The sequence below is a fragment of the Paramisgurnus dabryanus genome, chromosome 20 (genome assembly GCF_030506205.2).
Source record: "Paramisgurnus dabryanus chromosome 20, PD_genome_1.1, whole genome shotgun sequence".
NCBI lineage: Eukaryota > Metazoa > Chordata > Actinopteri > Cypriniformes > Cobitidae > Paramisgurnus > Paramisgurnus dabryanus.
This window is the reverse complement of record NC_133356.1, coordinates 34,323,083-34,347,295: the sequence shown is the minus strand read 5'-3', so window position 1 is coordinate 34,347,295 and position 24,213 is coordinate 34,323,083. Positions and strand designations below refer to the sequence as shown.

At 39.6% G+C, this 24,213-nt stretch overlaps 1 protein-coding gene across 1 annotated transcript in view; it reads right to left on the bottom strand.

The window, feature by feature from the left end:
- Positions 1–21,509, bottom strand: part of LOC135731459 (uncharacterized) — a 29,280-nt gene extending 7,771 nt beyond the window's left edge. The window contains exons 1-19 of the mRNA XM_065249454.2: positions 21,254–21,509; positions 20,469–20,592; positions 17,888–18,281; positions 17,567–17,644; positions 17,369–17,470; positions 16,996–17,049; positions 8,196–8,249; positions 8,061–8,114; positions 7,921–7,974; positions 7,430–7,483; positions 7,279–7,332; positions 7,142–7,195; positions 6,346–6,399; positions 6,219–6,263; positions 6,083–6,136; positions 5,939–5,992; positions 4,097–4,150; positions 3,891–3,962; positions 3,768–3,803 (exon numbers count right to left, since the gene is read on the bottom strand). Coding sequence (XP_065105526.2) covers positions 3,768–3,803; positions 3,891–3,962; positions 4,097–4,150; positions 5,939–5,992; positions 6,083–6,136; positions 6,219–6,263; positions 6,346–6,399; positions 7,142–7,195; positions 7,279–7,332; positions 7,430–7,483; positions 7,921–7,974; positions 8,061–8,114; positions 8,196–8,249; positions 16,996–17,049; positions 17,369–17,470; positions 17,567–17,644; positions 17,888–18,281; positions 20,469–20,592; positions 21,254–21,314 — 1,506 coding nt within the window. The 5' untranslated portion in view covers positions 21,315–21,509. The remainder of the gene's footprint in view (positions 1–3,767; positions 3,804–3,890; positions 3,963–4,096; positions 4,151–5,938; positions 5,993–6,082; positions 6,137–6,218; positions 6,264–6,345; positions 6,400–7,141; positions 7,196–7,278; positions 7,333–7,429; positions 7,484–7,920; positions 7,975–8,060; positions 8,115–8,195; positions 8,250–16,995; positions 17,050–17,368; positions 17,471–17,566; positions 17,645–17,887; positions 18,282–20,468; positions 20,593–21,253) is intronic.
- Positions 21,510–24,213: the final 2,704 nt, after the last annotated feature.

The following is a 24,213-nucleotide window of genomic DNA, read 5'->3' as shown; positions in this document are numbered from 1 at the left end:
CATAGAGGGAGCGTAAGCCAATCTTCCATGGAGAACTACATAGTGTTGCTTTAAATATTGTATAATAATTTCCTCTGTCCAATGCACATCGCGATGTTTCACTTCCTCTGTTGATGAAACTGTTCCAGGTCGATATGTCTACTTTGAATTGTGTTGCCCGGTGTCTATTGAGTTTGAGTTTGAGTTTATTTATTTAAGAAATGGGACAATGCACATTCATAGCCACGCAACACATAGAGCATGAAAATATGCCAAATTTAGCCATACAGGCTAATTTTCATTTGTAAATGCAGATATCGGTTACAAGCTGTTTTTAAAAGATGATGTAAGCAGGTCGTAAAAAAAACCCAGATATAGTAAACAAATGGGTATTGGGCATCAAGATCTGCAGTGTAAATCTAGCCTTGGAGTTCAAAATCATTAAGGTGACACTCTGCAATCATTATAATGCTCTTCAGAGAGAAAAGTTGCTGTTAAAAAAAGAGAGTCCTGTAAAATTTTGAAAAAGGAAAACAATTTGGTGTAATATGTCCTATTCAGACAACTGCTCTGGAATTTGACACATTAGCCCCAGGTGTAAATTTGTGCATTTTGTCCACAAAATACTATACATAACCAGTGTCATGTTTTAAGTATTTCCTGCAAAATATTTCAGTTGATTTTCTATATTTCTGTCTGCAACTGTGTGCATTTGAGTCCTAGAGCCTATTTTTTTCCTAAATCGAATAACTACAGAAACCAAATGAATACTTTCCATTTTCTAACTTCTCCCCATTTATACTCGATTACATAACACATTAATACATAAGGCTGCCAACCATTCCCTATCGTCAACAATTTAAATTTCATCTTTACATCTTTGCATCATGTAGTTTAGAGTTATCAGTACTGGTATTAAGGTCTTGCTGATATTAAGAATCTATTAAAACCATATGATGGTTCACAGTCTAATGCCAAAGTCCCTGTGTTTCATTTTACAAATCATTTTCAGATATATCTATGAAATCCTTCACTGCATAGTCTTCTTCTAATGGGCTTAAATGAAGCGTGGCGATCATCTCAGACGTTCAGATATTAGCATAGGGCTGATGCTGGAAAGACAACAGAGCAGTCATCGGTTTTGGTCTAACACGCTTTGTAGTGTGACTGCACCCGAAGCCAAGCGACTGTACGAAGCCAAAAAGTGGTGTGTTAACCAGTGAAGAGCTCTGCTGAGCAGACATGACTCCAGTGTGAAAACACGCTGGCTTTCTACGCTTTCCATGCAACAGATGGCTTCCCTCCATTCAGTTTTTTTGTGAATGGGTCAGTTCCTGGTTGTCAATATCAGATCACAGCAATACGTAAAGACCTAAATGAATGAGCTGACTCATTGTTTTAGTATACACTACACTAATGTTAATACGCTAGTCTGTCACAGCTAGAAGCTGAGTCCATCTGTACATCAGATGTTTTCACTGCTCAAAATAAATGCTGATATCATTATAATTTCAGATTTATAGACAGCAGAGAGTGGGTTTACATCAAAAACACACATTTAAAAATCATTTCATTACAAAAAGCTGTCTGTGCAGAAAACTGTGTGAACTTTGAGGTTTTTCATTCTGGTTTTGGCGTTTAAACATGAACAGACAGGCGCATATGAAATGTGCATATGGTAACTGTGTTTTCATACAGAGCAATACTGCACGAATGTGCAGAGGCACTTATCTTAAAGGAATAGTCTTCTCATTTTCAATATTAAAATATATTATTACCTTAAAGGCGCTCTAAGCGAATTGACGCGTTTTAGACCATAAAATTTTTTTTGTTACATACCGGAAACATCTCCTCACTATCTGCTTGCTGCCTGTCCGCTGATCAAACTGTAAAAAAACGCGATCTCTGTAGACAGCCCAGACTTCACAAACGGCAATATCAACATAGTGGCCAAACCTAGCAGCACAAAACAAAACAAAGTATTCCAGCCAATAAACGACAAAAAGGATTTGGGGGTGGGGGTTGGGCACGTTCATGAAAGCACGGAAGGGAGGAGGAGGGGGAGGAGTTAGCTACACTGCGTCTGTTTGAAAACAGTTCAAACGTCAACAATAACTAACGTCTCACAGATTCGCTTAGAGAGCCTTTAACTAAGAAGAGTTGATACATCCCTCTATCATCTTAGTGCGTGTACGTAAGCGCTGGGGCGCGCTGCGACACTTCGATAGCATTTAGCTTAGCCCCATTCATTCAATGGTACCACTCAGAGATAAAGTTAGAAGTGACCAAACACATCAACGTTTTTCCTATTTAAGACGAGTAGTTATACGAGCAAGTTTGGTGGTACAAAATAAAACGTACTGTTTTCTAAGTGGATTTAAAAGAGGAACTATATTGTATGGCGGAATGGCACTTTTGGGAGTACTTCGACTCGGCGCAGTAACACCCTCCCTCTCCCATTATGAGAGGGAGAAGTGGAGCAGATTTTTCAGGCGAGTTGAAGTACTCCCAAAAGTGCTATTCCGCCATACAATATAGTTCCTCTATTAAATCCGCTTAGAAAAGCACTACGTTTTATTTTGTACCACCAAACTTGCTCGTATAACTACTCGTCTTAAATAGGAAAAACGTTGAGGTGTTTGGTCACTTCTAACTTTATCTCTGAGTGGTACCATTGAATGAATGGGGCTAAGTTAAATGCTATCGAAGTGTCGCAGCGCGCCCCAGCGCTTACATGCACGCACTAAGATGATAGAGGGATGTATCAACTCTTCTTAGTTAAGGTAATAACATATTTTAATATTGAAAATGAGTAGACTATTCCTTTAATGGATAGTTGGTGTAAACAAAATAATGAAAACATTGAAAAAGACTCCCAATGTGCTTTTCTGGACAACCAGGGCTTGAAAATTGTTTCTGAAAACAGAAATCCCCCCTTTGTTGTTAACTTATTGTCATTGATCATTTTATTGTGAATCCCTTGTAATGCAGATGTGGTGTGGCATCATTTATGTATCAAATTAGCGCTTTGCAGCTTGAACATTTGCAAGTTTTTCACTACTACCTCTTGTTTAAGCGGTCTAAGTTGTGCATTCTGCAAAAACACACTTCCTTTCACGCAGGTGCAGCTCCCTTTCAGAGATAGAGGATTTACAGCCTGAATTCAGATTCAGGAATTACAACCTTACAGCACATTTGTTTTTCTTGATTAATTTACTAATAACCAATATGTTATAGTAAATCATTTGTTTGCTGGAATTCCTTGCATATTATGAGGCTTGGTGATGTCACAGCACTGGCCCAATCAGAAAACAGTAACTATAAATTAATCTGTGTATGATCAAACACGTAAACTTTAGTAATGAAAGGCTATAAAAAAATCTGAAATAAACTGTCCTGTGTTTTTCTTCATGGTAATGTTCTCATTTTAGACTGTGAAAAAAAACAGTACTAATGTGCATAGATTCTGCTATACATCAGATTATAAATCAAATACATGGGATGTAAAAATATGCAGATTTGCAGGACAAATATAAAGTTAATATAGTAGAAATTCTGAAAGGACAAAATTTTATATGTGTAAAATTGTGTCTTGTTCCTAACCAAGTCTAAGCCAACCTCTATATCAACTTTGTGATAACTTTTGGCTTGTTACTAACTCATAACAATCAAAATAATGAACATTAAATGTGTCATGAAGCTAGAAGAAAACATTGAAGAGTACAATGACCATACAGTATGAAATGTTTGAACATTTACAAAAGTTGTCAATTATTTGAGATGATTACCTTTGGGCCTGGTCTGCCAGGTATTCCCATGTGTCCCTGTTAAGAAAACGAATGTTTAAGAGTTTTAGAGGGAACAAAATTAAATATTTCATAGGGTTTGGAAGATTTATCCAGAGCACTCACTGTTCGTCCAGGGGGCCCAATAAATCCTGGTCTTCCTGGCTTTGCAGCAGAGCCCTTGTAACCTTGTAAACCCTGGAGATTGTAGCACTTTATAAATCTATCTGAATGCAGGGTGTATTTTCTCTATGTGGTATAAACTCACAGAAAAATATGCAGGTGGCATTTAGAGCTCAGTGTATCAGTCATTACTTTTTAAGAGCTCTTACCGTGGGTCCTGGAGGGCCCATGTTTCCTGGTGGGCCTTGTTCTCCTTTTTCACCCTGTGTGAAAAACAGTTACACACGTTACCTAGCTACACAAACCGGGATTTATAAAAGTTTCTTCAGGAGTGAAAAACATTGCTATCAAATATAAATATTCTGATTCAAATTCCACTTAGTGAATCTAGATAAAACAAAATTCATTTTGCTGGTTGTCACGGATTTGCCAGGTCCTTCCACACACACTGCTCATCAACACTGATCACTATCACCAGAGTACTTATCAGTTGCACCTGTCACCTCTCATCTAGCATTCCCTTTAAATACCACAAACACACAGTCATTGTCCGGTCTCGTCACAAGCACCCTACTGTCCATGTGAATACCAGACTCTCTAACCTATGTATCTTTGCAGAACTTCTCCTGAGCACCTTCATCATCATCATCATCATCATCATCATCATCTTGTGGATTACCTCTGCCCCAGTGTGTCTGTGTGTCTGTGATCCCCCTCTGTAGACCTAAAACATCCATCGCTACTCTGCATATTCCATCTATCATTCAATAAACTCTGTTATATTTTATATATCTGTCTCCGTAGTCTTCTGTCAGTGACAGAATAATCGACCCAAACAAACAAAATGGACTCATCCGTACTGCTCTTCTTCGTCTGGCGAACCAAGGACTCCTGGCCTACATGGAGATGACACTCCGGTGGCGGGGGCTTTCTTTCTTTGCTCCAGAGCCCGAGGCGTTTCCTTTACCCGAGCCGGAGCTAGAGCGTGCGGAGCAGTCCATCACTCAGCCAGGAGCTGACGTCAACCTTATAGACCTGTGGTTGATGGATCCTAATCCCACCCTGATTCCCACCCTTGTGTCTTCGCCGGTCCCGTCCGGAAATCTTCATCCGTCCTGTACCCTGATTCCTCCTCCTGTGCTGGATCCATCGGCACCCCTGGTGTCGTCATGCTCCTTGGCTCTGCCTCTGCCGCTAGCTCCATGCGGCCCATCTCCTCCGCCTTGGACCTCTCCTACACCAGCATGACCAGAAAGAGAGCTCCCGTCCACGCCTTGGATCTCCGGTCCCACTCCGCCACCACAGTTTGGACACCCGTCACCTGCACCTTGCCTCACCATTCCCTCACAACCGCCGCGGCCTGTCTGCCCGGAGACTCCGCTGGGTTCACTCGGGACTCCAGATCAGCCGCCGGCGGTCGACATCCATCCTCCGACATGGACTTACGGTTTCTCACCTGCACCCCTACATCTACGTCGGACTCCTCCCTTTCTCTGGCTTCCCCGTCACACTCTCTCACCACATCGCCGCCCGTTCAGTCAAGTCCCCACCAGCACTTCGGCTCTGGGAGTCAGCGGCTGGCCTCCGTATCTCCTGCACCATGTTGTTGTCCCGGCCTTTTTCGAGGGGGACGTACTGTCACACATTGTCCTGAATTGACTGCACCTGTCCTCATTTGTCATGATTAGTTTGCTCACACCTGTCTTTGATTAACTCCATCATCACTCTGTGTATTTATACTCCCTGTTTAGTTCATCCCTTTGTCGGTTATTGTATGTGTTACCTCCATGGGTATGCTGTCTTCGTGTTTAAAACTAAGTAAAGCTTTAAATGTTATATGTATTTACAACTCATCGTCTTCATTACCTTAGTTCCGTGACACTGGTATAGACAGAGATGCAAGTAACAATGAATATTTTGAACTCCACATCAGTGGAGGAATGTTCAATCAAACACTTCAATCAAAAATAATCATTTGGTTCTTTTAAACATTAAAAAATGTATTTTTTGTATTTAATAAAAAGTATTTTAGTTGATAAGAGTTGGATCACCGCTTTGCCATCTTGTCCACGTCTGCCCTCAGGTCCTTGTGGTCCTTGATATGCCTGTGGGTGATTTACCATGATTTTAGAAGCAATCCTGTAGACACGACAACAATAGATACTGTAGAGTTCAGTTTAAGCAGCAGTGTGTACCTCAATACCGGGGTCTCCATCTCGTCCTGACAAACCTGGATCACCAGCAATGCCCTAAAAGATTCAAACAGGTCAGCACCACATATAGTTGCTAATTAAATCAGTTGTTATAATGAATGATTTACAAGTAACCAACCGTTTCCCCCATTCCACCAACTCTTCCTTTTGACCCTTGAACACCCTGTGGACGGCACAGAAGATATGAATTGATTTGTGTTTCATTTGCTGCTTGATGTTGATAACCGTACATTTGTAATACGTACTGGTTTCCCCTTTTCTCCAGGTGTTCCTCGCTCACCAGGATCTCCCACAATTCCCTGTCGCAAAGCAGAGACGGACTATAAACATAAAGTCACATACCTGTACCTTTTGCAATTCCCATGACAATTGCATAAGACCAAAAATTCTATTTTATAACTTGCGGTATCAACTAAATATATATAAATGTTTGGAAGACTCAGAAAACAAAAACAATTTTTTCCCCGTTTTATAACTTAATTCCACAAACATTCCTGTCGTTTTAAAGACTAAAGTTGGCATTTTGAAATAATTTGCTTGATGTTTAAATGGTGTCTCTTTGAAAGTTTAATTCCTGCTAAACCCAAATCTAAATTCTGTGGGCTGAAACATTGCTCTCTTTTACCAGCCTACCCCTTACAAAAAGCCACATGAATTTCACATGTTCAACAACACGTGATCACACGTGAAACATTTTCAAGTAAATTCCATGTACATTTTCATGTGATCAAAGGTTTTTCTGTAAGGGACAGAACTAAAATGGCTTTTCTGTCAGTTAAGTGGTGTTATTTTTCATAAATACGCCACAAACATCGTGCTTCAGGTCTCAGATCTGTCTGGGTCAATTGAAGAAAAACATTTTGGGGTGAAATGTTTTCCTAAAATTCACCCTTGGTGCTAAACTTTCACCATGGCCTCCACCATGAACACATCTATAAATCATTTGGTTACTACATTATGCATGCATAGACGATCCCACGAGGTGGCAGATAAGACCGTGGTTCCTGAATATCATGAAGCACAAGACAGAGGGTCACATACCAGGCGACCCCGTGGTCCACGAGATCCTTCGGCTCCAGGTAAACCTTCATTTCCCTGTTAATAGAATGAATGAGATTTGTGAGTTGTCCGACTAAACTGAGACAAAAGCAAGCCAGAGTGATGGGAATAAAACATACCTTCACTCCCTGATATCCTGCAATGCCCTCGTATCCCTGTTCTCCTGCTTCACCCTGGGAGATGTGGGGTGGAGTGAATGAGTCATTCATATCCACAATTGCACAAGACATCCCACATAAACTGTTCAAAGCAACATAGAGCAGAACTTACGTCTTCCCCTTCCCGGCCTGTTTCACCCCTCTCTCCAGGAGCCCCTTGCACTCCCTGGGATGAGATGAACAGTATCACAGCATGACCCCTACCACTATCACAGTTTAAGTATGTGAACTCTTGTCTAAATACAGTGACTCCATAAAGCTTACAAGTATGTAAAAGTCCCTGCTCTACATAGCAAAATATTAATGCGGCATCTGCAAACAGACAATGCTAGAGCTTTTTGCACAACTAGCTTTACTTTGATGCAATCCAGTTGTGTCAGAGAGTACTGTACAGCAAGTAGTCAACCAGAATTCCTAGTGTCGTCGCTGTCACAAGGCCATGCTGGTAAATGCAAACCATCTACATGTGATACGCATTCAAATTCATTCACAAAAATACCGGCAGATGGCACCAAGAGACAATTTGCACAATTGTTGAGTCAGAATAACTACATCTTTATTGTGATTCATTAATGGAGATTTACCATGGACTCTTGTTTTTACCTTATGGCCCATTGCTCCTTTTAACCCTTTCAGGCCTTTAGGTCCTCTGTCACCCTACACAAGAGAAGACAATTTGCATTTCAAAAGAGCAAATGCCAAATTAAACTTTTTTTTAAGTGTGTATGTGTATAATATTATACCTCCTGGCCTTGAAGTCCTCTCATGCCCTTTTCTCCTTTGATACCTTCTTCCCCCTGTAGGACACATGATGACTGGTTAGTGGGTCTGTATAGCAACGCACACTATTGCAACATTCTGTGCATAAAACCATTTACCTTAGGCCCAGGTTCACCTACAGGTCCATAATCTCCAGTGTCTCCACGTATCCCCTGAATCAAGAGAAGGATTTTAGATTAATGTTGGCGAAGCAAATAGTGAACAGTTTGTAACAACAGTTATAAATGTAGACTTCAATTGCCCTAAAAGAGTGGCCAACAATGTAACAGACTTGTAGTTCTTGCTCTGTACCTCTTGGATTTGATAATAAACTTTGTTTCTCTTTCCTGCCTACACGTGACAATGGGCAACATGTTGCTTTGACAGCACCATTCGGTTTTTGCCATTTCATTTGATTCATGTCATACGTCTACCTCCCCTTTATTGCACACATTTATCAGATTGTTTGCCACTTTTTGCACTGAAAAATGTGTCAACTTTGGAATGGAGTGGATTAAAACATGGTAATACGTGGTAAATGGACTTGATGTCGAGATATCATCACTGGAGGTGCTTGTAGACATTCCTACTCAACAGGAGTCTCAACGGTATCATGCATCCGATTAATAAATGACTCTGGTTTACATTATCACACATACATAAAACAATTCATAAACGCACATGAAAGTTTGTCAGAAACTTTGTGAATGTCAGGCATTTAAATTCTGTGAAAATCCACAGAGCTTTCCCCCGCACAGATTCTCTGTGTGTCTGGCTATCATCACACTGTTAGCAAACAGCTTATATTAAGAGCCGTTTATTAAACTCTGCACAACTGGTGGACTGAACTCTAGAAGAAAACAGAAGCTTGCAGAACACCATAAAAAATTTGACAAACTCTACCCAATACAAACAGAGACCACACACAGCAGAAAATGTATGTTGTCTGTGAAGGGCATGAGATGGATTTAATAGAGCCCAGCGGGGCAACAGTAAACACAAACCTGCGCCCTCTGCTGAGTAATCCATCATGTCAGACATTCCACTCTAACAGCATGTTATTTAAATAACAGGCATGTATACAGTATCTGAAGGTGAAATATACTTAAAGACCTCAACATTTCCAATACTTGGGTGTAGAAAAATACTTGGGCATGTTCACTGCATCGCTTGCCACCACTGTTGACTTTTAAAGATATGAATTCAGCACACCACAGAAAGTTGGACTCTGATCAAAGAGATAAATTGGTTAAAATTCTGGGGTGGAATTAATCAAGTTTACCGCCCAAGGTCTCTCACAAACATGGACTGCGCTTGCATAACCCAACTGTATACAACTAATTGGATCCTGATGCACTTTGCCAGCTGATCAGCAGACATTATCCTGTATATTTGCAGGGCCTGTTTAGACTCAAATGGCTTGCTGTGGTGTGGAAACACCACAACTGGTATTTCCATCTATTTATTCATACCACTTCAACACAAACGCAATATAAAGATTCCGCAAGCATCTTCAAATGTTGAGCATGGTTGAGCAACATCATTTCTAATAGAGAGCAGCTGCAGGATTCTGGAAGTGACCAATTAATACATTTACTTTTAGAAAAATATATCAAGAACAAATCAACTTTTACTAAATTAACTTGATATAAAAGAGCACCAATTATCTGATTGACAATTTTACATTTCTTTTTGACATTTCTTCTTCATTATAACGGTCATTATCATAACTCTGCACGCGTTTGACTTACAGCCTGTAAGTAGTATAGTAGTGTTTTTATATTTAAAGAATTTACTACTGACTAAACCATGACTCAAATGCAAGTTTTGAGCAGTGCAGAGTAGTGCTTGTTGTTCTCCATGTCATAAATGCAGACATGGATTTATGTTTTAGTTTCCTTACCCTACCAATGTGTTACATCAAGCCGGGGTGGCAAAGTTGATAGATCAATTTGGTCATCTGCATTTTCCTGATCTGATTCAGCTCATATTGATAAGGTAGTGAAGAAGATATTAATTCCTGTCAGTATTTCATTGGGAGCTGATTTTCAAAACACGGTGAGGAGCTTCACATTTCCGGCTGACGTGAGAGATATTCAGGCCAATCACAATGTACATGTCGCGAGTGAGGCTTCTGCATCGCTACTTGATCACCACCAGAGGGAGACGTCTCCCGATTACTAGTCTTATTATTCAGACTTCATTTCCCACAAGCCCACATACCTGGATTGATTTCACTTGCACCTGATATTCATCACTCTATTTAAGCCTATTTAAGCCTCTCTGTACTGACTCTCATTGCGAAGTCTTGATTTGCCATGGCATCATTTCTGAGCGTTTATTCTAACTGTTTACCTGTACCTGTCTTTGGAGTGTTTATTGACCTTGTTTGCCGCCTGCCATGATTATTCACCTGTTTTCTGACCAGAGATTGACTTGCCCGTATATATGTGTTTGTCGAAGTTTGACCCTGCCTGTATGACTACGAGTTTATTAGAAAAGTTAGCAAATGGATCCTCAGCCTACTGGAGTATCATTACAGAAGACTTCGCAACAAAGCGATCCGTCTTTCACTCAAATGTCTACCGAATTGTCATCTCAACCTCACCAGCTCGCAGCACAGCAACAACAACTCGGACAACTCAGCACGGTAACCTAGTAGTTATGGTGCTTTTCCATTGCATAGTACCCCATGGTTTGGTTTGGGTCAGGTCGAGTCAACTCACCTCACTTTGGCTTGGTTAGCTTTTCCATCAAGTTTAGTGGGACAGACTTGGGCCTAACCACTTTGGAGTGGGAGGGATTATAGGCATGTCGTTATAATTGTGCTGCCTACTGCTGTGACATCAAGTGAGAGCATTGTTGTACATTCCCATACAATTATTTATTCCTCAATTGACCACCACAAATTGATGTTTGCACATAGCGTTTATCACTACCTCTGTCTCACATGACAGTTTCTGTACAAACACCTGTGGCGTTAGTCGACGCACTCCGCCACGCCTCATTTAAGTTGCATTTAAGCATATATGCAAACGTGGGCACTGCGAATGTGCCGCCACAAACTGCAAGTCTAGAAACAATTTGTATGGGGTTCCTGATTCTCAACCTGTGGATGTTTTTCATCGCTAAAAGGGAGTTTGGGAACTTATAGCAGAGCACAGATGACAACATGTTTGCTCGAGACAGCGCAAGCTAGCACTAAAAGCTAATCTTTAACATTATAGCGATGACGCTGGTAGTGACGATTCTGTCAGACCAATCAGTGATCTACAGTGTTTTCGCGTCATGTTTTGGTATCAGCTCGGGTTGCTTGGAACCTGACCGAGATGGTACTAAAAAAAAGTGTTGGGGACTATGTACTGCACCCAGTGGAAAAGCTCACAAAAGTAAGCTGACCCAAACCAAACCATGGGGTACTATGCAATGGAAAAGCACCATTAGTGAGGACGCTACAGCGTTTACAAGTTTCTCCGCGCGCTGCAATGGCGGACATCCCAACGAGCAGTGATGTTCTCCCAACGCCAACCACTGTTAACCCCAGGCTAGCGGAGATCCAAAGAAGTGGAAGGGCTTTTTGTATGCAATCTCCTCATGGGCAAAGCTTTGGATTGTGCAACGGCAGTATCGAAAGATGATGGATCGGCTTTCCCCACTTTTGATAATTTTTTTGTAAAATTTTGTGAAGTGTTTGAACATTCTGCAGGAGGAGAGAACGCAGGTGAACACTTACTCATCATTTCCCAAGGAGATCACCTAGCAGCTTAGAATGCATTGGAGTTTTGTACACTCATTGCACAGACCGGTTGGCCAGAGGACCCTCTAAATCTATAGAGAATTAAATCATGATCTACAAGCGGAGTTGGCATGTTGGCATGAACTCTCCATTCAGATAGACAATCTCATCCATTCTAGACGTCACTCTGACCAGTTTTCCACCCATTGGCACTGAACCCATGCAACTAGGCTATACACATCTTACGCAACAGGAGAGAGATCGCAGGATTCATAATTGATAATAACTGTGTCTTTATTGTGGAAAGGCTGGTCATGTTCTGTCTACCTGTCCCACAAGACCTCCTACAAGGGGAAACTACTATGGTGAGTGCCCATATTCAATCATTTACCCGTAATATTGAAGTACCTGTTAAAATTACCACTGACGGGGGGCTCATTACCACCTCGGCTCTAATCGATTCAGGGGCTGCAGAAAACTTCATGTCCCATAGTTTTGCATGTTGCCATAATATTCCCTTAACACCTTGTACATCTCACCCTTACAGTGGAGACAGTAGATGGGAAACTGCTAGGAGAGGGAAAATTAAGCACAGCACTGAAGAACATCTACCGGTTGGAACTTTGCACAATAAATTCATCACTTTCTATATTATCCCCTCTCAACATTACTCTGTTATTCTCTGCCTGCCATGGCTCAAGGAACATAACCCTCAGATTTTCTTGAGAGAACAGCAAATAGTTCAGTGGGATGAAGAACGCCTATTAACCTGTATGTCACCAGTACACCCAGTCACACTACTCACTACTACTATCATGACTTCTAAGGACCCTAAAGTTCCTGAGCTTTCTTCTGAGTACGCAGATCTAGCAGAAGCCTTTAGTAAAGAGGGTGCATCTCTTTGAAATCTTACCAGGAACCACACCTAGGGGGCATATTTCCCACTCTCTCAACTCTTCAAGTCAGAAGCTATGGACAAATCCATAGAGGAAGAACTAGCTAAGGGATTAATTCGCCCTTCTGTTTCTCCTGCATCATCTGGATTTTTCTTTTTGAAGAAGAAGGATGGAAGCCTGCGACCATGAATCGATTATCGAGCACTCAACGGAATCACAGTAAAATTCAAATGCCCACTCCCACTCGTTCCCGCAGCCTTGGAACAACTCAGAAGTGCAAGAAACTTTACCAAATGATGTGCCTACAGCTTAATTTGTATTAAAGAAGGAGATGAAAGAAAATTGCTTTCTCTACTAAGTCCCGATACTATGAATAGCTTGTCATGCCCTTTGGATTATCAAACAATCTGTCAATCTCCCAATCATTCATCAACGACAGATTCCGAGACATGTTAGATCAATAGGTCATCACCTACATTAAAAACATTTTGATTTATTCAGAAAACCTTGAAGAACACATTCAAAACACAAGAGCTGTGGTAAAATGCCTAAATCAATTCCAACTGTATGCTTAAGCAGAGAAATGTGAATTTCACCAGACCTCTACATCCTACCTGGGTTATGCAATTTCTTCAGATGGAGTGACGATGGATGAATCCAAGGTCAAAGCAGTTCTCGAGTGGCCGATAACCTAAATCTCTGAAAGAATTACAACGCTTTTTAAGATTTGCTAACTTCTAACGACGATTCATTCGTAACTACAGTACTGTGGCAGCTCCTCTCACCACCATGACCAAAGCTCTTCTGCTCACCTCAGTTGGTAAACTCCACCTCAGAACGCTTTCCAAGAATTGAAGGAAAGGTTTACATCTGCGCCCATTCTCCACCATCCTGAACCCAACCTGCCCTTCATTGTAACGGTGTAGGCGCTGTTCTCTATCAGTGCCACGGCCCCTCAGCTAAAATGTTTCCCTGTGTTTTCTCTCTGCAGCTGAATGCAGCTACGACGTGGGAGATTGTGAACTTCTGGGTATAAAATTCAAAGAATGGAGACACTGGCTAGAGAGGGCTCAACATCCATTTACTGTACTCACAGACCAACAGAATTTGAAATATCTTTGCGCTGTTAAGAGAATGAATCCCAGACAAGCTAGGTGGTCTATGTTTTTCACCAGATTCAATTTTTTTGTTCCTTACATACCCAGATCGAAGAACACCAAAGCTGACGCACTCTCCCGCAGCCATGATGGGTTCGATTCGCCCAATCACCCGAAGAATATTATTCCTGAAACCTTTATTCTCTCCCCTATCCAGTGGGATATCATGACGGAAATTGAGCAGTTCAATGCCCTATATCCTCCACCAGCGCAATGTCCCAACAACAAACCCTTTGTAACCACTCCGCAAAAAGCTCCTTGAAATGGTTCACACTTCACTCAGCATAGGTCACCCCAGTATTACAGGGACTCTCAATTTATTACAAAACAAGTTATGGTGGCCCACCATGTAATCTGACACCATCACTTTAATCAATAACTGCTACTTTGCAATACCTCCAAATCATCTCATCAATTAGTATTAGGGTTATTAGTATTAGGAGAAAGAAAGCCCAAGCAGATTGTAATTGAGATTTGGGTCTGGCTGTCCACTCAAGATCTTCGCCTCAAACTGCCTTGCAAGAAACTCAGTCCTAGGTATGTGGGCCCTTTAAAAATTTCCAAAAAAATAACCCCTGTTTTATTTTGACAAGAATGTCCTGTTTATGATCGTATTTCTCCTACTTTTCTCGTTACTGAAACCCGCTGTTGGTCCGAGAGAGGAGCAAGAGGTGCAACCACCGAGCAGGATCCTCCACCCCTGCAGATAGACTTTGAGGAGGCTTATCTGGTTTGCAACCTCCTCAATTCCAGACGCCGGGGTAACAAACTTCAATATCTGGTTGCTTGGGAGGGGTATGGCCCTGAGGATCGTTCCTGGGTGGAGACCAGAGATACCCCCGACCCTTCACTCATCACTGAGTTTCATAAAAAAAACTATCCTGGGAAGCTAGCCCCTTGACCCCATGGAAGACCCTGGCGTCATCTGCCTTCTCACTTCGGGAGCCGCTCGTGTTCTGTCATGAGTGAAGCTTCTGCATTACTCCTCGTTCACCACCAGAGGGAGACATCTCATATTTACTAGTCTTATTATTCAGACTTCATTTTCCACAAGCCCACATACCTGGACTGATTTCACTTGCACCTGATACTCATCACTCTGCCTATTTAAGCCTCTCGGTACGGACTCTCATTGCAAAGTCTTAATTTGCCCCGGCAACATTTCTAAGCATGTATTCTATCTGTTTACCTGTACTTGTCTACAAGATTCCCTTGCCCTTATATATGTGTTTGCTGAAGTTTGACCCTGCCTGTACGAATTCAAGTTTATTATTAAAGTTGGCAAATGGATCCTCAGCTTTCTGGAGTATCATTACAGTACAGATTAGCTGGCCAATCGGGTGACACTGCGCTTTTCAGAACGTTGAGCTTTGCACAAAATTAGAGCATTAATCAGAGCATTAGGCGATTAATTATTAGTAATCATTAGTAATAATTATGTATATTTAAACACACACACATATATATACAGTCAGCTCCATAAATATTGGGACAGAGGCACATTTTGTGTTATTTTAGCTGTTTACCAAAATGTATTCCAGTTACAGTCATATTATGACCATTGGCTTTAAGTGCACACTCTCAGCTTTATTTTGAAGGTATTCACATCAAAATTGGCTGAAGGTTTTAGGAATTACAGCCGTTTAATATGTAGCTCCCCCTTTTCAAAGGGGTCAAAAATAATGGGACAGTTGGCTTAAAAGCTGTTTTATGGACAGGTATTGTCTATTTATTAAATAATTTCCTCATGAATGACAGATGTTAAGGTCTGGAGTTGACTTTAAGTGTGGCAGTTGCATTTGAAAGCTGTGGCTGTGAACCCAAATCGTTCGGTTCAGGGACATCTCCATGGAAGTGATACAGACCATATTTAGGTTTCAACTTTTATAACTGTAATTTTGTGTTAGATGTCTATCGGGGTCGCGCACTCACGTGTGTGCATGCGCTTCAGACGTCAGACATCACTTTTGAGTCTTGTCACTCTTAATAACTCTTTTAACATCAATCAGGTCCCAAACTTTATATCTCTTAATAATTATTTTAACATCAAGCAAGTCATGCAGTCTATTTTCTATAATTTCTGAATGCTTTAAAAACTAAACCAAAAGTGAAAGAAGACGCATCTTTGCTTTAGATTATAGATTTGGGACGGTACACCTCTCAGGAAACGTGCAGATAAAGATCATTTTAGATGTTTAATGACCATTGACAGCATTGGAATCGCTAGACGAGAGCTTAATGATCTTATTTTTATGAAAACCTCGGAATCATCTAGACAGCGCGGGTCACTTGCTGCGTCTCAATTCATCCAGCTGTGAGTCAAACAGAAATTGCGTGTTGTGTTAATCGCGCGTTAATAAAATTAGTGTCGTTAAAATTAATTTGCGTTAATTTTGACAGCCCTATATATATTGGCTGACTATCAGTGGGCAGTTTAATGACTCATCATGAACAAATTTCATAAAACATAACAACTGTCATTGATTGTGCAGTTAATATCATACAGTATTAAGTATCAGATGTATGTAAACTGGGTTATCTTTCTAAACTCCGCTATTATTTTGTGTTGTATTATTTGTAAACATCTTTTGTGTGAAATGTATTAAACTAACTGCAATTTGTATAATCCCTCTTATTTTCGTTTAATTATTATTCGTATTAAATCAAACATTTTTCAAATTTTCTAAGGCAAATAAAAAATAATGGTTGTTTATGTAATGTTGTACAGTGATGTCACCCTTAATGCATTCTTCTTTATCTTCATATCATTTATGCATTTGGCAGATCCTCCTATCCAAAGCAGCGACTTACAGTGCATTACAAGGTACACCTTCTTTTTATCAGTATGTGTGTTACCTGGGTTCAAACCCACGACCTTATGCACACTTTCTTTCAGATAACTTTCTTGCCTTTTTTTTACTGCCTTTCACGTTTATGTCCCCATCTTGACTTTCAGTTCTGTAGTTGTGTTTGCATTTATTCCTGACTTTGCTTGTTTGTTCAAAGGCCATTAATGTGCCTTTATTAAGACTTTAATGACCAATGACCAGTGACTAGTGCTTGTAGTTTGTCCAGTTCAAACACACCAGGTCTCCACACTATAGTGAGAGATTTCAGACAGAACTCTTACCCAATTTCCAGCTCTGCCTGGCTCTCCTGTATTCCCTGGCAGGCCTCTGTGACCCTGCAGAAATTGAATTGCACAGTAGCTTTTTTACCTTTACCTATTATGCAATACATTTTCATGTCCTTATGTTCTTATAAATTACTATGGAACATCATTATAGTCATGAGACGAGCAAGCATACACTGTCAAAAAAGATAAGGCTTATTAGTTTTATTCTGTAAAGTTAAAGACTTGCTTATGTTTAATGTTAATTTAACTTTTGCAGGTAAAAACATGAATTTAAATCTACAGTAAGTTACTAGCAACCAGCTGCCAGTAACACTGTAATTTCTCTGGAATTCTTTTACAGTGTATGGCGCAGGGATGTTATATTTACCTTGGGACCTGTCTGCCCCTGTACACCCGGCTGTCCGTGCACACATTTACAGGTGGCTCTTTCTCTGCCCGCAGTTAAACCAATCTCAGCGTATCCACCGCACTGTTGAGGAAAGGGTCAGTGAGAACCGTCTGCCAATCAAATGGGAGCTCAGGCAGAATTGGGCAAGAGCCTGAACACATGTGCCAGCTAACTCACCACACTGGAGAGTTCACAGCAGCCCTCTGAGTATGCCTGGTCAGCATCACAGGAGACCTTCATCTGTTGCAGGTCCACCTGTGGAAGCACAGAGGTGTCTGTAACAGAAGTATCAGCCTATTTCTGTTCCAGTCAGCCTATTTATTGTTTTTCTGTTTATGCATTTGGCAGATGCTTGTCTATCTAGAGTGCGCTATAAACAGCAGTGAAGAATAAGTTGTAGAAATTGTTAAAGTTGTATTAATTGGAATTCAACAAGTGTTTCAGCCAAAAACCATTTTACTTTTTTTTAACCTGTGGAATACAAACGCTGATACTCACCGAGACAGATCGGTCACCCGCAGCCCTCTTTGCAATAGAGGTAAAACCCTTTCGGATCACGGGCCGTGGCTCATCTAGCGGCTCAACGCTGACCTCTTGACAGTCCACCAGCAGCTTCACCCGCTCTCCCTTCACACTCAGTCCTAACTTGTGCCACTCTCCATCAAACAGTTTCTCTACTCTTTGAAATGTCCGTAGCATCTGCGTGCCTTGTGGTCGGGTGTAGAAAAAGTCCAGGGATCGAGTGTCGCCCTGAAAACGCAGGCCAACCTGCTCACGGCCTTCAGGGTCGTTCACTTCCCACAGGTTCCAGGATGTTGTACCGGTTTCATTGGTCACTTTAAAGGTGGCGATGATAGAGTAGTCTGAGGGTAAACCGTCTGGGTAGACATCACTGCATGGACAAAATGTATTGAATGGGTGAACAGGTGGTTGGACAGGATAAAAGACATGAAGGAAAGGGGTGTTTGAATAATGCTGTTTTATGATTTTATGGATATACATACAAACAAGCTTATATAAAGTTTTTAAATTTTTTGATAATGAATTGTAAGTGGCACCTCTATAACAAAACAGTGTTGTTATTTGATGGTACTACTACAGTCAGGTCCATAAATATTGGGACAGAGGCACATTTTGTGTTATTTTAGCTGTTTAGCAAAATGTATTCCAGTTACAGTCATATTATGAGTATTGGCTTACAGAGCACACTCTCAGCTTTATTTAGAGGGTATTCACATGTAAATTGGCTGAAGGATTTAGGAATTACAGCCGTTTAATATGTAGCTCCCCCTTTTTAAAGGGGTCAAAAGTAATGGGACAGTTGACTTAAAAGCTGTTTTATGGACAGGTATTGTCTATTTATTAAATAATTTCCTCATGAATGACAGTTGTTAAAGGGCTGGAGTTGATTTTAAGTGTGACAATTGCATTTGAAAGCTGTGGCTGTGAACCCAAATCATTCGTTTCAGGGACATCTCCATGCAAGTGATACAGACCATATTTAGGTTTCAAAAACACAACAAATCCATCAGAGAGATGGCAGGAACATTAAGAGTGGCCAGATCAACAATTTGGTACATCCTGATTAAAAAAAACAACACACTGGTGAGCTCAGCAACATAAAAATCCTGTATGTCTATATAGGATAACAGTGGTGGATGATCGCATTACCCTCTCCATGATAAAGAAAAACCACTTTACACGAATGTATCAGTTTGTATGGCTGCATTAAGGATCTATGTAAATGTATGTGAGTGGATCTTATTCAACCTTTAAATCTGTGCAACGTGAAATCAAAAGACTTTTCTTTTTTAAAACGTACATTATGAATGATTATACATCACTCCCCTCCAGTCACCTGCCTCCCGGTCTGGCCCTACATTTTTCTCCCTATGCTGTTTCACTTGGACATTTGTCAGATACTAGGGTCACATCCCTTACTCACCCTCAAATTCTTCCAAACTTGTATAAATGTCTTTGTTCTGCTGCACACAAATTAAGATAATAATAGAAAAAAAAAACAGATCTGGGGCACCACTGACTTGCACAGTATGTATTTGTGTGAACAGTAAGCCCCAGAAAACTTCTTTACCTAAGAAAAATGAGTTGTGGTTTAATTAAACATTTCGTGCTGAAATGTTGAGTTTAATCCAAACCAAATGCTCCCTAGTCAATTTCGAATCAGTGTTCTGCTCCTGTTTGTTTTAAAAGGGAGTCAGTTTGTTGAAAAGATCACTTTGTGTTTTTGAGAGCAGTGATCATTTATGAACAATGTGGAGCTTCAGTCTCTTTGTTGTTGGTGGGTACATTTTGAAAACACATTTGCTTGTAATTCTGCCATTGTACTTGTTCTCTTTCCACACAACATGAGGCTTTGGTCAAGCAGGGGGTGTTGGCGGGAGGTAGCTGAGGATGACATTATTGGCTAATAAAAGAAAGTTTTAACAAACGCACAGCTGCTGATGTTTGACAAAAACCTAAATGTAATGCGAACATTTAAGGACAACGATCATGTTATTTGAGGACAGCATGCTTTACTGTGTGTTACTGTGTCCTACATCCTATCGAGGACTAAACCAAGAAATTTTTGTTGTTCCTACACTATTAAGCTCCCGACAAAGACACATGTTTTGAAGCATACTATCTGTGCTTTCTGAAAGGTAGGCAAATTCTTCTTTTCCTCGAGATACTTTGCTTTTGACAAATGTAAAAATAGTTTTGTACTCATCTTTTACGAAGGTGGCAATCCTAGAATGTATTATGACAAGGTCAAAATTGGCAGAACCAACAGAAATGCTGATTATAAATACAGACAGTTGTGACTCAGGATGTATACGGCTTGCTTGTGCATGTCACTTAAGGTACACTTTTGACAGTTAGAAGGCCAATGCTTATGTAAGCAGTTGACAGCAAACAGCTTGCAAGGTTTAAGAAGAGAGTAAATTAATCCAAAATAAGAGCGTAGATCACACCAGTACGGACAGGGATGAGGGATATTGTTTGGAGGCGAATGTGAGTACACTCAGTGGAAAAGCAGAACGAGTGGAAAAGTCAGATTTGAGTAGGAAGATATAAATACCTTGTGCTCTTCTTGAGATGGAGGGAGGGATTAATGCGGTACGCCACCACATCAGGTCCAGATCCGTCCACCCTTTTCACCCCTCTGGACTTAGACAGGCGGAACTCCTCCAACAGATCGTAAGCTAAAAAATAAACACAGTATTAATGTGACACAAGCAAACGGTGTGCAGTGTAACTTGTTAAACAATAACATGCAGAGAAAAATGTTTAGGAACAATCATGTCAGTCTCACAGCCTTAGTTCATTATGTGATCTTGCCATTTTAATTGTAAAGACTAAATGTGACTGAGGTTTATTTTTAAGGAATAGTTCAACTGTAGAATTCAACATTTCCATGTGCTCAAAAATGTATTTTTACCACTTAATAAAGAGATTTATTGGCAACATCATACAAAATATTACAACAACAAAACCCTGCAATTATTCCTTAAAGTTTCTGTCATCTTCTTGTCTCTGCTTTTTTGCAATAAAGGAGAAAAAACACCGGAAAAACGTTTTTTTTTTTTTTTTTTAGATGTATTTGTCATCTGGATATGGAATTCTTTAAGTAGCTGTACAGAGTTTAAACTCTCTGAAGTATCAGAAGTCAGAAATTACTTGGTCCATGCTTCCCTCCACTGTTCAAAAAGAAGAACAAATAAACTTTACCACTGCTTGTATTCACATGGCACCATTGTGCAACCGGCTGCCCATGACTGGTTCAGTACAAATCCATCTAAATAATCTCAAGTGCATTCATTGATTTTATTTTTCTCAAATAATACTGATGTTTGTGTCACTTACTTGGTAAATCCTGGCATCTGACAAGGCCATGGACAAACAGGAGAACTGCGATAACCAGCATTTCGTTCAGAACTGGGATTGTGAAAATACTGACTGCGGGAATCTAAATGTACCTTCAAAAAGACAAAGATATCACTTCAGATGCAACAGTCAGAAAACTAAAATGTAGGCACATGTACTGTACTGTATACATGGTGTAACTGAAATACAAGCTTTGGAAGTTTAACACATAAATGCCCCTTAAAATGACTAATCTAAAGATAAAGCACTGCTATGGCAAAATATGCTTCATATTTAAACAGGTTTGAACTCATATTTCAATTGCAAAAGCATATTAAATAATAGAAAGGCAACTGCTATTAAATAAAAATAAAACAAAAAATAGACATTACTTATAACCATTGAACAGAATTTCTAGTTTGAAAGTACAAATCTTCAAAAAAAAAAGAAAAGAAAGAGAAAACATCTTTGCAATCTTCTTTGTACTCTATCTGTAAACAGTCTTTAAATGGTTTAGTTTTAGCGATTTTGTATAACATTTACAGTCAGTACAACTTAATCCATTCACAATTATTGCTTCCACAACAAAAAGAAAATTAGTTTAGTTTATATATAAACTGATATCTATATATATATATCCCAGATACACAACAAATGTTTCACATGAAAATTATTTGATAACAAATGAAGTCAAATTTCTGGACTTGGGATTTAAATTGGAATTAAATTTGTGTAAGATTTTGTTTAAATATTTTCAATGTTTAAGTTTTAAACATTTAAAATTCACTTACATATTTCTGAGAAGCAGTTCACAGCAGATTGTTCCTTGCCTGTTCCTGCAGGATATCGTATAGCCAATTTTAAAGAGACATCTCTGGTCCATCACAGGCAGAACCTGCATCTGATCCATAAGCTCCACTCCACCCTCTGGCCCAAGAGACCTTCAGTCACATTATCATAAACAAACATTTACCTCCACATTCTTCACAGAGTCATTTTACAATTTTTTATGAATTACAGATAATCAGAATTTGCTTTTTAGGGTCCAAAATTACTTTCTAAAAGTACATCTCTTCAGGCTTTCAGACACAGATGATATTTTATTGTTGCTGTTTTTTTACTATTTCAAATAAGTTATTTGCTAATAAATCTTTTTTTTAAAATACAATCACAGTATGAATTAATTTAAGTAATTGGATGTTCTTCACCATACTAGAGACTACATTTAAGATATGATATGATAAATGCTAAAAACCAAACTCTTGTCTGTTGAGTGTAGAGTGGATGAGTGTGTAGCTATAGTCCTGTAGGAGACAGATGTAGTATGTCACAGATAGACACTACCAGAGCTTTGCAAACATTCTGCAGGCCACAAACTGACATACTGTCCTACACAGCCTGCTTGCATGCTGTACTTGCCATTGTATCAAAATAACTTTTATGACGAAAAAAATTAATACTAATAAAACAAAAAAACGATTTTTATAATTAAGCAGCAATAATAATAAAGGTAGCAATAATGGCTTCATGGCTATAAATGAAGTGGCGGTTATAAAATGGTTAAAGTGGTGGGTTTGTGTCCCATACTCCCATTTACTTTTAAGTTTTGTAATCACAATGTCTTTTCAGTCTTACTTTCTTTTCAATTCTTTTTATTATGAGGTTTATAATGTGCAGAAAAAAAAGACGTAGTAAGAAACACATTTACAATGTATCTCATTATGTGTCTGTAAGGCAGAGGCAGAGCCAGACATGTAGACATTGGGGCTTAGCCCAAATCTAGGGGTTTTAAGGCATGGTCCCCTGCGGATATTTTTTCACCATTTATGGCACCTTTATAACAACAATACTCTAAGTGTTGTCTGTATTATCATTTTGAAACTGTAACATAACAAATGTTGACAATTATACTTTTCTTATCCAAAAATAGGCAAAAAAGTTTGAAATAATCCAGTAACTATAAAGTTACATAAGGAAGGTAGATTAGGAATTTGGAATAAACAGCATTCCTATATTCATTTTGTTAGAGTATAGAAGAGTACTTAAAATGAATGTTTCTACACAGTAGTAATTTGGGCTGCTCTAATTTCAGATCAAAGTTCCTCAACAATGCCAGCAAAGTAAATGTGGCCTCTAGTACTCTAATGTACAAATGTATTTAATTTTTAACATAACAATAAACCTTTTAATAGACTTCTTTTCATGTAACAGTATGCTTTATCTACTCTGGTAAACTTCTACTAGGGATGAGCGAGTACAGCATTGTCTGTAATTGTATCTGTTAAAGGATTAGTCCATTTTCTTAAAAAAAAAAAAAAAATCCAGATAATTTACTCACCACCGTGTCATCCAAAATGTTGATGTCTTTCTTTGTTCAGTCGAGAAGAAATTCAGTTTTTTGAGAAAAACATTCCAGAATTTTGGACTTTAATGGACCCCAACACTTAACACTTGACTCAACACTTAAAAAAATTTTCAACAGAGTTTCAAAGGACTCTAAACAATCCCAAACGAGGCATAAGGGTCTTATCTAGCGAAACGATTGTCATTTTTGACAAAAACATAAATACAAAATATGCACTTTTAAACCACAACTATCTCCGGTCCTGTGATGTGCCAATTCAATTTAATTCAATTTTATTTATATAGCGCTTTCACAAAAGTCAATTGTTTCAAAGCAGCTTTACATAAATAGAAGCAGGGAAAAGCACAGAAAAACGACAGATAGCACAACAAAATACATGATAGCATAAGCAGTTAAATTTGCTGCGGCTATGACTCAATATTATAAGTGAACGTATTACTAAAGTAACGTCTAGAAGAGGAAGCTAAGTAAAGCCCAAAAAGGCTGCCTCCCCGGGGTGAAAAACCCCTAGGAGAAACCCCCCCCCCCCCCCCCCCCCCGGGCTTTTATCCGAGGAAAAATAAGTCCTAGGAGGGAAAAACCCTTGGGAGAACGG